This window comes from Mobula birostris, chromosome 2 (assembly GCF_030028105.1).
Source record: "Mobula birostris isolate sMobBir1 chromosome 2, sMobBir1.hap1, whole genome shotgun sequence".
NCBI classification, from domain to species: Eukaryota; Metazoa; Chordata; class Chondrichthyes; order Myliobatiformes; family Myliobatidae; genus Mobula; species Mobula birostris.
The window spans coordinates 33030297-33047190 of NC_092371.1; the positions used below are offsets into that span (position 1 = coordinate 33030297).

A 16894-nucleotide genomic window follows, 5' to 3' on the forward strand; every position below is an offset into this window, starting at 1 on the left:
TTCCAACTAAGGTAGCCTTTCCCCGAGTAGGCGCATGCACAAGCCGCTCTAAAAAGCCATCTCATAGGCATTCAACAAATTCCTTCTCTTGCAATTTGATGCCAACCTGATTTTCCCAATCCTCTTGCATATGGAAGTCTTCCATTACAATTGTATCCCCCTTATTACATGCCTTTTCCAGCTCCCTTTGCAATTTCAATCCCATATCTTGGCTACTATTTGGAGGCCTACAGTGGCATGCAAAAGTTTGGGCACCCCCGTCAAAATTTCTGTTACTGTGAATAGCTAAGCGAGTAAAAGATGACCTTATTTCCAAAAGGCATAAAGTTAAAGATGACACATTTCTTTAATATTTTAAGCAAGATTATTTTTTTATTTCCACCTTTTACAGTTTCAAAATAACAAAAAAGGAAAAGGGCCCGGAGCAAAAGTTTGGGCACCCTGCACGGTCAGTTCTTAGTAACACCACCTTTGGCAAGTACCACAGCTTGTATACGCTTCTTGTAGCCAGCTAAGAGTCTTTTAATTCTTGTTTGGGGGATTTTCGCCCATTCTTCCTTGCAAAAGGCTTTTAGTTCTGTGAGATTCTTGGGCTGTCTTGCATGCACTGCTCCTTTGAGGTCTATCCACAGATTCTCGATGATGTTTAGGTCAGGGGACTGTGAGGGCCATGGCAAAACCTCCAGCTTGCGCCTCTTGAGGTAGTCCATTGTGGATTTTGAGGTGTGTTTAGGATCACTATCCTGTTGTAGAAGCCATCCTCTTTTCATCATCGGCTTTTTTACAGACGGTGTGATGTTTGCTTCCAGAATTTGCTGGTATTTAATTGAATTCATTCTTCCCTCTACCAGTGAAATGTTCCTTGTGCCACGGCTGCAACACAAGCCCAAAGCATGATCGATCCACCCCCGTGCTTAACAGTTGGAGAGGTGTTCTTTTCATGAAATTCTGCACCCTTTTTTCTCCAAACATACCTTTGCTCATTGAGGCCAAAAAGTTCTATTTTAACTTCATCAGTCCATAGGACTTGTTTCCAAAATGCACCAGGCTTGTTTAGATGTTCCTTTGCAAACTTCTGATGCTGAATTTTCACCCTTTTGCATTTTGCCACTTTTATATAGCTTAATTCTTTGCTCTGTTGCATTTGGACCCAATCATTGGCTTGTCCTTCCTTAGATTCATGTTACACCAATCACCTACTTGTAAATCTGCTGGCTCATCCTCAGCTCTATCATCCTGGGTTCCATCCCCCAACAGCTCTAGTAAATCTGCCTGCAAGGATATTGGTCACCCATCCCATTTGTACAGGATGTCTACAGATCATAATCTGTGCGGATTGATGATAATACCCCCTCCTCGCTGACAATCAACACTGGTGCACCTCGGTGCTGTGTGCTTAGCCCTTTACTCTACTCCCTCTATACCCATGACTGTGGGCCCAGTATAGCTCAAATGCCATCTATAAATTTGCTGATGACACAACCATTGCTGGTAGAATCTCAGCTGGAGATGAGAGGGCATACAGGAGTGAGATATGCCAACTAGTGGAGTGGTGTCACAGCAACAACCTTGTACTTGACATCAGTAAGAAGTAAGAACTGATTGTGGACTTCAGGAAGGGTAAGACAAAGGAACATGAACCAATCCTCAGCGAGGGATCAGAAGTGGACAGAGTGAACAATTTTAAGTTCCAGAGTGTTAAGATCTCTCAGGATCTAACCAGGTCCCAGCATAAACAGCATGCAGCTGTAAAGAAGGCAAGACAGTGGCTATATTTCATTGGGACTTTGAAGAGAGTTGGTTTGTCACCTAAACACTCACAAAACTTCTATAGATGTACCGTGGAGAGCATTCTGTGAGGCTGCATCACTGTCTGGTATGGGGGTGGGGGGAACTACAGCAAAGGATCGAAAAAAGCTGTGCGGATAAAGTTGTAAATTTAATCGGCTCCATCGTGGGTACTAGCTTGCGTAGTATCCAAGACATCTTCAAGGAGCCATGCCTCAAAAAGGCAGCGTCAATTATTAAGGACATCCATCACCCAGGATATGGTCTCTTCTCATGTTACTGTCAGGAAAGTGGTACAGAAGTTTGAAGGCACACACTCAGCGATTCAGGATTAGCTTCTTCCCCTCTGTTATTTGATTCCTAAATGGATATTGAACCCATGAACACTACCTCACTTTTGTAATATTATTTCTGTTTTGCATTATTTTTAATCTAAATAGATATACACACACACACACATACATACACTTACTGTAATTGATTTCCTTTGTTCTTTTTTTTATAATGTTTTGCATTTTACTGCTGGTGCTATGTTAACAAATTTCACAACACATGCAGTGATAATAAGCCTGATTCTGATTCTCCTGGTTCTGACATTGGCTAAATGACTGATATTAGCTCATTTGCCTTGAATACCTCTCTATCACAGTTGTGATGTGGGCTGTTTAACATCCATCTGAATGAGCAGACAGAACTGGGGCTTATCACCCTCCTCTGAATACCAGCTCTTCCAACAACAGCATTTCCTCAGTGTCACACTGGCAGGGCTGCTTGGACACATGTTCTCAAGTCACTGGAGTAAACTTTGAACCTGCAATCTTTTGGCTTACACTTGCTAACTGTGCTGCAACATTGCTAAAGTCTACCGCCAAAAAAGTATTTCAGTTATCAACTATAAGTAGTTACAGGAACACAGTGTGGAAATGTTTAACAAGAAGCAGAGCTTACACAAAATGAATTAGCTTATGTAATTGCTTGTGGAAAGAATATGGATCCAGAAATAAACAAAATAGTTTCCCAGTGTCTGATGATATTTTGGATTTCACTGTCAATTTTATTATTTCATGAAATAATTTCAGGGTAACAGAAATCCCAAAGATGCATACAGGTATATGATGAAACATGCCTCATTTGCAGGAGAAATTCACCCTTGCTATTAGCCGTTAAAATACTTAGCACCAAGACCAAACAATCAATTTAATTTGCCTCAAGGGATACTTCAAGAAGATCCATTTGGCATTCACTATTTCGTCCAATGCAAATCATCAGTTTGCAAAAAAAAATCAACAGGCATGGAGATCATTCAACTAAAATCAAAATTGCAAGATGCACAAATAGGCAGAGATAGAGGAAAATGTGATATTAGCTATATCAGCAATTTGGAACCAGCTTTTCATATTGTCACACCTCAAAGAGAATTAAATGAAATCTATGAACAAGGAATATGAATATCTCCTTGCATTACTTCAAAAATCTAAAACCAATTTAATTATTTAGGTATATATTCCACACAACGGGACCCTACAGGTGGCAAAAGTTATATTGGCCATATTCTATAGACAGTAGTGCTATGTGAAAAATAAATTTGGATAGGCAACTGAGGGAAACTTATCGCTGTTCTCCTTTGAACTGAACTTTCCTGGCCACTGAGAGGACAGATGTGAGTACAATAGATAACTGAACTAAAAGTTCACGTAAGCACTGTTTGTATTGTTTGACTGACTCTTCAGTCTTTCAACACTCCATCTGCAGCCTGGATATCTGGATAAGCTTATTCCAATAAAACCTCCCACAACCATATTACCATTCACCAAAGTAGTGTAATGTCAAAGCTGATCATTAGTTACAATTATAGCCACATACATTCAAACATGTAGACTGTAGATATATAATGATATGCAAAAATCACAGAAATTTAGAAAATAAAACAAAAGAACTTTTCATGTTGTCTTCTTTCTCTATTCTTCTTGGACATCAAACTCTAAGCAACCTTTTGCATTTTTCAGTAGATTGCAGTCAAAATCCACAAGGAGTTTTCTTTTCCCTGTCTTGAAGGGAGTAAAGTCACAATTCACTTTCGCATTTCCATTTGCTTTTACATCTTTAACCCTAAAAAAATCAAGGGAAACAAAATGATCTTTCCTTAAATATATGAAATTACTAAGACAAGACTACTGCATGGCTAGTCACTGTCAAGAACTACATCATAATAACTCCAGCTTCTGTTTGAATACTTAAAAAGGAAAAACAATTCTTTGGAGGAAAAGCATTAAACATGAGCACTTGGCCGTAACACTTTGACTTAATCTCTGCTCCTCCACATATTCCAAAAATCCAATCATATTCATCTTTTTTAACAGCACAATTCACTAATGAACCTATCCATTGAAATAACTTCTGTTGATGCATGAAAAAAGGTCCAACAGCTTCTAAAATCACTATCTGCCACATGGTGTCTTTGTTCTTCACAAGGCATGGAGCTGCTCTACACAGTAGGCTGACAAGCACCCAAATGCCAGCTCTCCCAAAACGTTGCACAATCAAGCATTTTTAATTTTGCCACATTTTGTCAGGTTCCTGACTGAACTGGGATGGTAGAGATGCAGAAAAGGCAAGTCTTGTTTGGCTAAAACATGATGTTTAGAAAAGAAATCAAAGATATTAGCTTAATTATATCCTCCGGGACAACTGTATTTATTACATGTGTGAGATCTGATAAGGGATGAGGCAGATTAAAGGAATTTTAAGAAGGCCATTTGCAGCAAATAACCAATGGTATTCCAGGGAAATCCTAAAACAGTGAAGAGTTTTGACAGTGGATAGGTCCTGGTATTGCTTAATATGGTCCTCCCAGATCTGATAGTGCATGGTTGTCTTCCATACTGATTTAAATCTATATCCATGGCATTATGAAATTGAGGTGAGGGCTATAATAGGGATAATGGCCAAGGAGAGAGATAACTTTAATGCAAACAGGTCATCAAAGAAGGAGCTAAGTGATGTTGTAGGAATGTAATGATGAGAGGAGGAATAAAGAGTTGCAATTTGGAAAGCACGGTTGGGAGTGAATTGTGCTACATTTCTTGTGCAGAAGCAAAAAGGGTTGCCGTTAGCAAATATTCTGGAGTTATGGGAATAGAGCGGATATTAATTTAAACATGAACCAAGCTTCAGTTCTCATTGTAAATGTGAAAATAAGTTCAGGAAGCTTGCCACTAGCCTGCATTGACAAGCAGTAAACTAGAGTTAAAGCACACAAACTATGAGATATGCTTTGCAAAATGATGACATGAGACATTTGCGTATGCATGAACTAAATGTTAAGACAATGGGGTTAATTGACCTGCATTGGACCAGGAAACTATGGACTTAAGTAATTTGCACCAATGTAAATAAGCTCAAGCAAGCTTGCAGTTAGAAAAGGTATTTGAATATGTCTTCCACTGTAGATATGGAATTCAAAGGAAGCACTGTTCACCCAAAGTACTTAAGTAAATGATGTCATTTGTAACTGTTGAAACTTTTGAATCACCTATTGATCTTAAGGGTATTAAATACGATGTACTTTGGAGGTCTTGAGCCTCAACTGAGAGTATCTCCACACTGCTTGTGGTGACCTAAATCTCCAGCTTCTGTGCCTCTCCAGTGACTTTGATCACAGTCACAATAGTTGGAAAGAGAATAGTCAGAAAAGAAATCCTCCTGTAAGGACTTGGATTCTCCTCATAGATTCTCAGATAGACCCTGATCTTGTACTGTCTGTCAAATGCCTGAGCTCACCAACAACTCCCCTTAGAGGATGTACCGTTCCAATGCCCAGCACAATCTTCTAGTAGACCAAATGCTAGCTGATGAGAGTGAAGCTGTGTAGCACTGGAGCTTCCTGAGCATAATGAACCAGCTCCCTCCTAGAATAGTGTGCCCCAAACTCACTGATTGTCACCATTAGTGTTTAAATTCAACACCTGCGATTGCCTTTTACACACACATGCACACACTACATACGCAAAATTATACTAAGGACATTCAAATCCATTGAAAATAACTGAATTAAAAGATGTAAATATAGGAAATTGGCTTTTCCCCTCTCCTTAGTCCAGTGCTTAGTCCCATCATTTCAGTAGATATATGTACTTGCACCTTCCAGGTGCACCTGGCAGACTCAGCTGGCAGACCTCCCTGCATACGTTGTGGGAAATCTGACGAAGAGTGTGCTGCCGACTAGAGCCCTTGGACAGGAGTCTCCATGCTGGCATTAGCTCTCTAGGAGACTAGACTTCAGTCTGATTTCAGGAGAACATGAGCTTCCATCTGGCTAAGCGTATTAAAGCAGATTTTAGAACCTTACAACCTTACACCTTTGTGCATTCTCCAGTAGCCCCTAACATAAAGTTTCAAAACTTGTTTGCACTCTCTGTCATCCTCAATTACTGTATCAAGTCTTACAACATGATTATTAGTAACCAGATGTCACAAATATGTGTGATTCATGTTCTTTTCAATATGTTAACTTACATTATTGTCATTTCATCTTCAATCAGACCTTTTCCCTCAAGGGTCATGACACAATCCTTCAGTGTTTCAGGAAAAGGATTCTTAAAGCTGATCTGTACATGTAACTTTTCATTCACGATAGCACGATAATTCAGCATCTGATGAAGTAAATCAGTTTTTAGCATTGTAACTGATACTTCACATTCTTTGGAACATAAAGATTAATCGAACGGCTTAGTCATGACTCAATTCACAAATAAATGGGAACCAACTGAAAACAACATATAAAATCAATATATCTAGTTTTACATTTTAAATTTTCAACTCAGATATCAGAAACAGGTCATAAAAGGATGGTAGGCAACTGAATATTGAAAAAAAAAGTATGCATATCTTGGTCACCCAACGCAGGTATCACAATTTTCAGACCCGATATTAGTGGTGGTCGGTATTATTATTGCTGATAGCTGGCAAGGTTTGTAGATATGATTGGTGGCTTAACCAATAGATGAAGGGAGATAAAGTTACAAGCTTTGGTTGGCAGGTCTTGCTTAGCTTTAAAGCTTCTTGGAAGTTTCTATAAAACCAAGCCTTGTCATTAATTTTAAATCCTTGATGCATAATATAATGAAAGTCTGCTTTAATCCTACTTGGTTTCAGTAAGTTACATGTTGCCCTTGCTACTGCTTCATTGCCCTCTCTTTGACAGTGTAGCAATCTGGGCCATGAAGATGACTCCTGATCGTCAATGTGTGATGCTCTGGAAGTAGAAAGATCATTTCCCGTCATTGTTTTGGAAGCCAGCTAAGTCACACCTCATGGGTTATTAACTGTGAAAAGACATTGAAGATCTTCAGATGCAGGTCAGGCAGCATCTACAGAAAAGTAGTGAAGAATCAATATTTCGGGCTGAGACTCCTCATTAGAGTAATGAAGATTTTCAGCCTAAAATGTTGACTCTTTATTCCTTTATATTGATGCTGTCTGACCTGCTGAGCTTCCACAACATTTTGTGTGTGTCACTCCGGATTTTCAGCATCTACAAAATCTCCAGTATATTTGAAAACTTTCAGGTGTTCCTATTGGTGAAAGAGGCAGATAGTCTCACAACAGCTATGAAATATTCATATCAGCACTTGAAGCACTGAGGAAATTTATGGTAGGTGTAAACATGACAGGCCAAAGGATCTATTTCAGTGCTCTTTCCAAGGCTGAACTCCCCATGGAGCTTAATTGCAAAAGAAAATCTTACAACAGTTTCCTAGTGAAAATCTGCATGTTGAATCTGCACCAGGTGAGATCTAGCATAGATTTAGGAACTGCATTCATTTCAATGGAAATGAATGATTATGAAGATAGGCATGTTTAAAATACATTTTATGTTTTTTTTTCTAATTTAATTAGTTTAATTGTTTTCTGTTTTAGATGTATTAGGCTGATCTCCACTTCAGCGCAATTTGTCTATATTTGATCTGCATCTCTTATCGAAAAGCTTCTCTTAGCCTTAAAGTTGTCAGCTCCTTAACATCTACAACTCTTCATATGAAGAGGTGAGCAAATTTCCCACCAGAACAGTTTCTTCCTGTCCTTGAAGATGTGCCAAACAATTTGCCTGAACTATCACTATATTTGATTTTAATCCATTGAGCTACCTGTTCATGCTCATTTCCCAGATAGGCTAGGCCCTTCCAAAGCGATGGCTAATTGGGCAGTGACATTCATGATAAGTTTGGAATACCTCTTATATATTTCGTGCAGTAAAACTCAGGCAATTTGATTTCATTTCCTGACACTCATGCATTGATTTCCATTCAGTACGATAAAGTTCATCAGCACATAATCTGCCCTGGCGTTGTAAGAAAAGTAATGTCAACTGAGTTTTGACTTCAATGAGGAAGACATATATAAATCCTTACCTTAATTGTGAGGGGAGGGTTGATCAGAGCAAGATCTTTTACAGCTGCTGAATTCTTTTGAGATTTTGGCTCACTTACAACAGTTATCAGCTTCATTAGGTTGTACATGTCAGGGAATGATCCATATTCTTTGTAGCTCACTTCCAAAGAAATTTTCTTAGCTATGAAATATTAGGAAATAGCAAATGACTTGTATTTAAGAATCATATGGAATTTTTGATACAAACCAGCTATAGATTTGGCGGTGGGGGGCAAATATAGGCTCAAACATTATTACCCCTGAATCAGGTATTTGAAGAAAATGCTAAGAGTTGAGCCCTCTTTGCAACAGAAATAAGGCTATATTTCATAGCAAAGCTGTCTACTCATGAAAGCAAATTGGAACAATACTCTGCCCCTGGACTTCTGTGTGGGTTATATAATTTCGGCTCCAGTTAAATGAAGGTGAGCACAGATTTCACCAAGGCTTTGCAGTGCCATTGTTAACTGATGAATGCCAAATGTTAATATTAGATTATTTTCGTAGAAGTTATTATTTTAAGAGAATTATACTTGAAAGTCCATTAAAACTTTAAATAAGAGAAGGCACAAGAAAATGCTAATGCATACTTCTGGTTACTTCTGAAGTGCTGAGGCTATATATTACACATGCAGTAATAATGCATATAGCAAGACTTTTGATGTAGTCAGGAAATAGATGTCTAGCTAATATGAAGCATTGGTGGTGGCTGATTACTTTCCAAATGCCAGAAAAAATTTGTCACTTTCTCAAATTTAATTCATTAAATTCATTCCCTTTTTTTCATTTCCTTTATCTTCGCCTCATCTGTTCCCAGTATGAGGTTTCCCTTTCCAAGACATCATAGATGTCCTCGTTCTTCAGAGAATGGGATTTTTGTCCTTTTACTATTGATGCTGCCATCACCCTCATCTCCTCCATTTCCTGAACATCTCTACTCATCTCATCTTCCCACTACCTTAACAGTGATAGAGTTCCTCTTGTCCTTACCTCCACTCCATGAGCCTTCACATCCAATACATCATTCTCTGAAACTTCTGCCATCTTCAATGAGATCCTACCACCAAACACACCTTGCCTTCCCTTCCTTCTCTCTGCTTTCTGCAAGGATTGCTCCCTCCATGATTCCCTAGTCCATTTGTTCCTTCCCACTAACCTTCTTCCTGGCACATATCCTTGCAAGCAACAGATATGCTATACTTGCCCATTCACCTCTTCCCTTATCTCCACTCAGGGCTCCAAACAGTTCTTCTTGGAGAGGCAACATTTCACCTGCAAAACCGTTGGAGTTCACTGTTGCATCTGGTGCTGCCAATGCGGCTTCCTCTTCATTGGTGAGACCCGATGTAAACTGGGTGCCCACTTTGATAAGCACCTCTGCTTCATCCACCAAAAGCAGAATTTCTCAGTAGCCAACCATCCCTATTCCCATTCCAACATACCATTAAATTGTCTCCTCTTCTGTCACAATGAGGCCACTGTCAGGATGGAGGAGCAACATCTCATATTCTGTCTATGTAGTATTCATGAAAATAATTTCTCCTTGCACTAAATTGTTCCCCTCCCCCTTCCCTCTTCTTCTATTCCCCACTCTGGCCTCTTACCTCTTCCTCTTACCTGCCTATCACCTCCCACTAGTTCCTCTCCTTCTTCCCTTTCTCCCATGGTCCTCTCCTCTCCTTTCCTATCAGACTCCTTCTTCTCACGCGCTTTACCTTTCCCACCCACCGAGCTTCACCTATCACCTTCTAGTTAGTCTTCTTCCCTGTCCCCCTACCTTTTTATTCTGACATCACGCCCTTTCCTTCCAGTCCTGAAGAAGGGACTTGGCCTGAAATGTTGACTATTCATTTTCATAAATGTTGCCTGATCTGCTGAGTTTCTCCTGCATACTGTATGTTTTGTTCTGAATTTCCTGCATCTGCAGAACCTCTTGTGTTTATAATTTATTTAATTCAAAACACTCAACAGTCCCTCAGTAGTGGAGTGAAGAACTGAATCCCTAATAATTTGGCAATTAATCAACGTTCTCCTTAAAATGTCTTCTATTACCTTCATCAGGGGAAAGATTGATCTGTTCTTTATGTGTCTTGACACATTGTTTCTCTGTACTTCCATCATATTTTCTTTTCCTAGCCCAAAATTTGAGGTCATAGACCTTTTTCTCCGAAGACTTGTTGGCAACAACTATGGAGACTGGAACAGGATTTCCATTGTAAATGGGCTGCTCAGTGAGCAGAGACACTTGCGGTGACTTTTCGGGTGGTGGAAAATTTTGTATCCTGTTAGCCTTTGCAAACACATCTTCTTCTTGCGTGGAGCCTTGGAATAAAAAAAAAATCAAGTGTCATTATGTAAAATAAAAACACCTGCTATCTTTACTTAATAATTGTATTCTGACACAGCTGTATATATTGGCACCAAAATCATATGATCCAAAATTAAAACCTTTAGTACCTAATCACATTCTGATAACTATAAAATTAAGATCTATTGTTCTTATTTTTAGAATTTAGTAGTTTCATAAACTGACCAATTTTTTAAATTCTGGTTTAAGGTCTTAGGGTCTTATGGTCTTAATTATTATGTACTTATGTCAGTTTCAAGCTTTCCTTTAAACTAATTCATTTTTACAACATACTGTCACTCTACTATTTAAACACATGCTTTAAGAAACCTTCTTTTAAAATTCCCACAAAATTTGTAAGATTAACCATTGGCAGATTTCATTACAATGTTAGATTCAACAAGTGAAATTTTGTCCCTGAAATGTTGTCATTTGAGTCTACCAGAACCCTGACTGATTAGTGGGACTGAAGAGGAGGTCACCTCTTTTTCCCTTATTAGGGAGAGAGAAAGAGCCTGTGGTATGTCGAATTACCGGGTGAACGAGTAGTCTTTGGGGTACTGCAAGTCTGTGTCTTTATTAATGCTTTGCTGCACGCTTGAGTACTCAGTGGAGGGAACAGATGCTTTTTTGCTAGTGGGGGAAGGGGTCATTGCCTTGCTGTTGCTTGTGCATAGGAGAGGGGAAGCTGAGGGGGGGGGGACTTTGGCGTTCTAATGTTTAACCGTCATTCATTCTTTGGGGCACTCCTCTGTTTTTTCTGGATGGTTGCGAAGAAAAAGAATTTCAGGATGTATATTGAACCTAAACATATCAAAGTTCAAAGTACATTTATTATCAAATTATATATGATATACAACCTTCCATCTCCTTACAGGCAGCCAGAATACAAAGAAACCCAATAGAACCCATTAAACACCCAATGTGCAAAGAAAAACAAATTGTGCAAACGATAAAAAGAAAGCAAATTACATTCAGAACTAAAGTTCACAAAAGTGAGTTTGCAGCCACAAGGCCAGTCATCACTGCAGCTGGTCCAGGAGCCCATTAGTTGCAGGCCACAATCTCAGTTTAGCATTGAACATTTGCAGTAAGATATAACTCAACTATTATTTATATGGTTACTTCAAAACACTGACTCAAAAAGATGCTTACGAGGTAAAATTTGATACTTATATACAGAATATTTAATTTGTATATTGGTTAAAATAGGGATAGAGAGGCAGGTGAAGTTTAGAGAGAGAATTTTGTAGTTTAGGATTTGGATTACTTAAAAAGATCATGCTAGTGATGTTGTAAATAAAGTGGAGATTCAAACCAGCCAAGAAAAAGAGAACTGTAAATTTCTTAGAGAGTTGTAGTGGTTGAGGTGATTAAGAATCTGTGGAAGGTAATAAAATCCTTTTCTCAGATATTTCCCTGACACTACCCCCACACCCACAATCCTCCTCCAGTTCCACTTTGACCAAGTTTTAACTTCAGCATGGAAGAACACAAAATTGTTGATTTTGTTTTGTTTTGTTGTATTGACTCGTTTTTGATATTGGTTTATTCATTTATTTGAGTAATATAGATACTGCTGTCAACGCTAGCATTTATTGACCGACCCTAATTCTCCTGAAAATGAGGAAGCGGTTAAGAGTCTAGAACACTGATCATTTTGGACCAGATTAGTGAAAAAAACAGATTTCCTTCTCTTTCCTTTGACTTACTAGTTTCATTGAAGTATCCAAATAACACATTGTTAAAAACAAGCTGTTTTTTGAGGGAATGTGGATTTTACATCAGCAGGAGAGGGCTCAAAAAGGCAACAAAGTTCATTGCACAATACGTTGCATTTCAGCTTATTTCAGGTAAAAGTTCACGGTCAAGTTGATTGTCATCTGACTGTACTGTACATATACACAACCAAATGAAACACTGTTTCTCTGGACCGCGGTACACCCACAAGACATATATCATACATAGCACGTAAAACAAAATATTACCACAAATAAGTTAATAATATATAATTCAAAGTGCATATAGTGCACAGCACAGGTAAAGAATAAACTGTAAACAACTTGCTGCCCTCGTGAGGAGACCTCGGTGGTGGCAGGGTATTCACAGACTGAGGGGAGAAACTGTTACCCAGTCTGACAGTCCTAGTCTTCATGCTCCTGTACCACCTTCCTGATAGTAGTGAGTCAAAGTGATTGTGGGATGGGTGGTAGGGATCCTCAACCATGCTTCGATCCTTTGTATACAATGCTCTGGGTAAACGTCACAAATAGGGGGAGAGGGAGATCCCGATGATACCCTCGGCAGGTTTTATTATCAACACACATAAAAAATGCTGGTGAATGCAGCAGGCCAGGCAGCATCTATGGGAAGAAGTACAGTCGACGTTTCAGGCTGAGACTCTTCATCAGGACTAACTGAAAGAAGAGATAGAAAGAGATTTGAAAGGGGGAGGGGGAGATCTGAAATGATAAGAGAAGACAGGAGGGGGAGGGATGGAGCTAAGAGCTGGAAAGTTGAATGGAAAAAGGGATATGAGGCTGGAGAAGGGAGAGGATCATGGGACGGGAGGCCTAGGGAGAAAGAAAGGGGGAGGGGAGCCTAGAGGATGGGCAAGAAGTTATAGTGAGAGATACAGAGGGTGAAAAAAGAGAGAGAGAAAAAATAATAAATAAATAAGGGATGGGGTACGAGGGGGAGGTGGGGCATTAATGGAAGTTAGAGAAGTCAATGTTCATGCCATCAGGTTGGAGTATTTTTAAAGCACTTGAAAGTAAATAGTTGAGAGTAGTGGGGTCAAAATGGGCCAAAACTGTGGTCTCCATCGAGGTCACAGCTCAGATTTACTTGGTTTTTAGGTTTTTTTAGTTTCATAGGGATAGTTTTGGAGACAGAAAGGGAGATTAGGGGTCAAGTTAGGTTAGAGACAGGCGTGGGGGATATTTTGAGGACAGGCCGGAGTACAAGTCTAAACCTCTACTCCATGTTCAAAGGCCAGTGGCATAGGCTAACAAGAGTTCGAGGCCTAGGTTTTAAGGTCCCATTATTAGTGAGTCTGGTATTTGAGGCCTGGAGTTCGTGCCCTCATCCAAGTTCCTCATTTGTCATCGTCTGTGAGTGCTGGGTCAACACCACAGATTAAAGCCTGAAGATCAATTGGAGGTCCATTCTAAAGTCCAAAGGTTGATAGGAGGCCCATTATTGAACCCTGAATGTCAATTGAAAGTCTGGTCTGGACCAAATGGCCAGAGCCCAAGGTCTGAAAACCTGGCTGAGTCCACTGGGGCAGTTGGGGCCCTGTGTCTGTAGATTCGCAGGCCGCTGGAGGCGGGAGACCAAAGACAGCCTGTCCTGGGGTTAGGGAGCTGTTTATGTGCGTGGGTGAGCGGTTTGTGGGTGGAGGGAAGAATGTGACTTGTTTCACTGTTGTGCTTTGTTGCTTCATATGTTCTGTTTGCTTGTGTTCTGAGTTGTTCTGCCTAGCACTGTGGGTATGCGATGTTGGAGCAGGAATGTGTGGCGAACCTTAGATACGTTGATTGTTTACACAACTGGTAAATTTCACTGTATTTTTCAAGGTACACATAACTCAATCTTGAGTTTGGAGATAAAATTTTCTTTGCCTCTTTTTACTTTCTGCTAATTTTTATTTTCTTACCATCAGGATACTTGTAGATGTGCGTGATGTCCTCACGCTCATCAGTGCCACACTTCTTTGTGCTCACGTAGTGGCCAATGTGTTCTTCATTAACGTCGATTTTCACTTTTGTTCCATCACTGAGCACCAGCCAGTTCACACAATGTGCATTCACTTCAGCGAAAACAAATGGGACGTCATACTTCAAATCCATGTCTCCCTCTTTGATTGCTCTTACTGGTGCTGGACCACAGCGATAAGCACCTTAAAGTGTGAACAAATTATGGAGAATTCAAAATAAATGATATCAAAATAAATGATATCAAAATAAATCTAACAATTAACTGAACTGAATTGATTTTATTTTTTACATCCTTCAGGTACATGAGGAGTGAAAATCTTTATGTTACGTCTCCGTCTAAATGTGCAATGTGCAATCATAAATAGAACAGTCAATGGAACATAGAACTACACTCAAATCAGCTCGAGTTAATCAGTCTGATGGCCTGGTGGAAGAAGCTGTCCCGGAGTCTGTTGGTCTTGGCTTTTATGCTGCGGTACAGTTCCCTGGATGGTAGCAACTGGAATAGATTGTGGTTGGGGTGACTCGGGTTGCCAACGATCCTTCGGGCACTTTTTACCCACCCGTCTTTGTAAATGTCCTGAATCGTGGGAAGTTCACAACTACAGATCCACATTACTCTCTGCAGAATCCTGGCAGTGATGCAGCCAGTCAGGATGCTCTCAATTTTGCTCCTGTAGAAAGTTATTATCTTAGCAAACACATCTGCTCCGATTAATATTGTATGTAAATAGGCTAGCTATCTCATGCATTTTGACAGAGGGAACTATACAGGTATATCTGTTAAAACTAGAACCATTTCCTGAAATGAGGTAACTCTGGAGCCACATTTCTGTAAGATGCTGAGATACATTCTGTGATGGGCACACCATCAGTGATGTAACCTGAGATCGTCGGCTGTTTTGGGTCTTTCAACAGCAGTCACCCTCGCCCAAGTGATCCAACCAGGATTGATCAGGCCCTGGCTTGTGTCCCAGGAGCACTGGTTTACAGGTCAGACCTCTTGATCCATAACCATCTGTATGCTCTCTCAGTAGTCTCTCTGACAGTCCTGACGGCTCATTTCTTTGCTACTCCCATAATGCCAAGGAGGGAGTAGGTTCTGCACAGCAAGCAGCCAACAAAACCTTTACACCTCACCTCTAGGGGCTCACCCCCGTCTCTGGCACTGTTCCTGGTATTTGGCTTTCTTACATTCAAACGCCTCCTCAATCCTCCCAAGGCATTGTCAGTTCTACCACGACCATTGGCTACAGAGTAAAATTCCTAATTACTTTTTAAAAAGTGAAGATATTTTTCAAAGATCACTTCCCTTGTGATTCCTTTCTTTAAGGATTCAATAGGAGAAAGGAAAGAGTAAACTGAGATTTAATTAAATGCCAGACTGGACTCCAGAGATTCTGCCATGTTCCTGGTGCATATAGCATGCCCCAACCTGCATTCAACTATTACCTTCACTTTCCTCCTGTGGTGTTGCATCCACAACCTGCCATCCATCAAATCCTGGGGGTAAGTCATTTCGTGCTGTCCAACACTCATCCCAAACATGAAAGTTCCTGAAATAAAGGCAATAGACATGAGACAGGGGAAGGGTAAGACGAGGTAACACAAACCAATCCTCACAGACGGATCAAAAGTGGAGAGAGTGAGTAATTTCAAGTTCCTAGGTGTCAATATCTCTGAGGACCTAACCTGGATACAACTTATTGACGCAGCTGTAAAGAAGGCAAGACAGTGGCTATACTTCATTGGGAGTTTGAGGAGTATTGGTTTGTAAACAAAAACACTCAAAAACCTCTATAGATGTAGTGTGGAGAGCATTCTGACTGGCTGCATCACCATCTGGAATGGGGAGGAGGAGGCTACTGCATAAGATTGAAATAAGTAGCAGAAACTTGTAAAATTAATCAGCTCCATCATGGGTGCCAGCCTCCATAGTATCCAAGACATCTTCCAGGAGCAGTGCCTTAGGAAGGTGGTGTCCTCATTAAGGATTCCCACCACCCAGGACATGCCCCCTTCTCACTGTTACTGCCAGGAAGTAGGTACAGAAGCCTAAAGGCACACGCTCAGTGATTCAAGAACAGATTCTTCCCCTCTGCCATCTGATTTCTAAATGGACGTTGAACCTATGAACACTACCTCACTACTTTTTAAATTTCTGTTATTTTGCACTGCTTATTTTATCTGAACTATTTAATGAATATAAATATACTTAATGTAACTCATTTTTTTCTCTATATTTATTTAACATGCGCTTCATTGTACTGCTGCCGTAAAGTTAACAAATTTCACAACATAGGCCAGTGATATTAAATCTAATTCTGATTCTGAATTCTAACATTGTATTTGCCTTCCTTACCACCAACTCAACCTGTAAATTAATCTTTAGGGAATCCTCCCAAGTCACTTTGCACCTCTGAATTTTGAATTTTCTCCCTGTTGAGAAAGTAGTCTATGCCTTCATTCTTTCTACCAAAGCTCATGACCATACAGTCCCCTACTTCATTTCCCCAGCTGCCACTTCTTTGTCCACTCTCCGAATCTGTCCAAGTCCTTCCACAGACTTCCTGCTTCCTCAACGTGACCTGTCCTTCCACCTAGCTTCATA

The 16894-nt window shown here is 40.0% G+C and overlaps 1 protein-coding gene across 1 annotated transcript in view; it reads right to left on the reverse strand.

Annotated features, from left to right (window-relative positions):
• Window positions 1-2836: 2836 nt before the first annotated feature.
• LOC140208171 (protein-glutamine gamma-glutamyltransferase 2-like) overlaps window positions 2837-16894 on the reverse strand; it is a 44887-nt gene continuing 30829 nt past the window's right edge. The window contains exons 8-13 of the mRNA XM_072276664.1: window positions 15736-15839; window positions 14223-14465; window positions 10270-10539; window positions 8199-8359; window positions 6304-6440; window positions 2837-3897 (exon numbers count right to left, since the gene is read on the reverse strand). Coding sequence (XP_072132765.1) covers window positions 3747-3897; window positions 6304-6440; window positions 8199-8359; window positions 10270-10539; window positions 14223-14465; window positions 15736-15839 — 1066 coding nt within the window. The 3' untranslated portion in view covers window positions 2837-3746. The remainder of the gene's footprint in view (window positions 3898-6303; window positions 6441-8198; window positions 8360-10269; window positions 10540-14222; window positions 14466-15735; window positions 15840-16894) is intronic.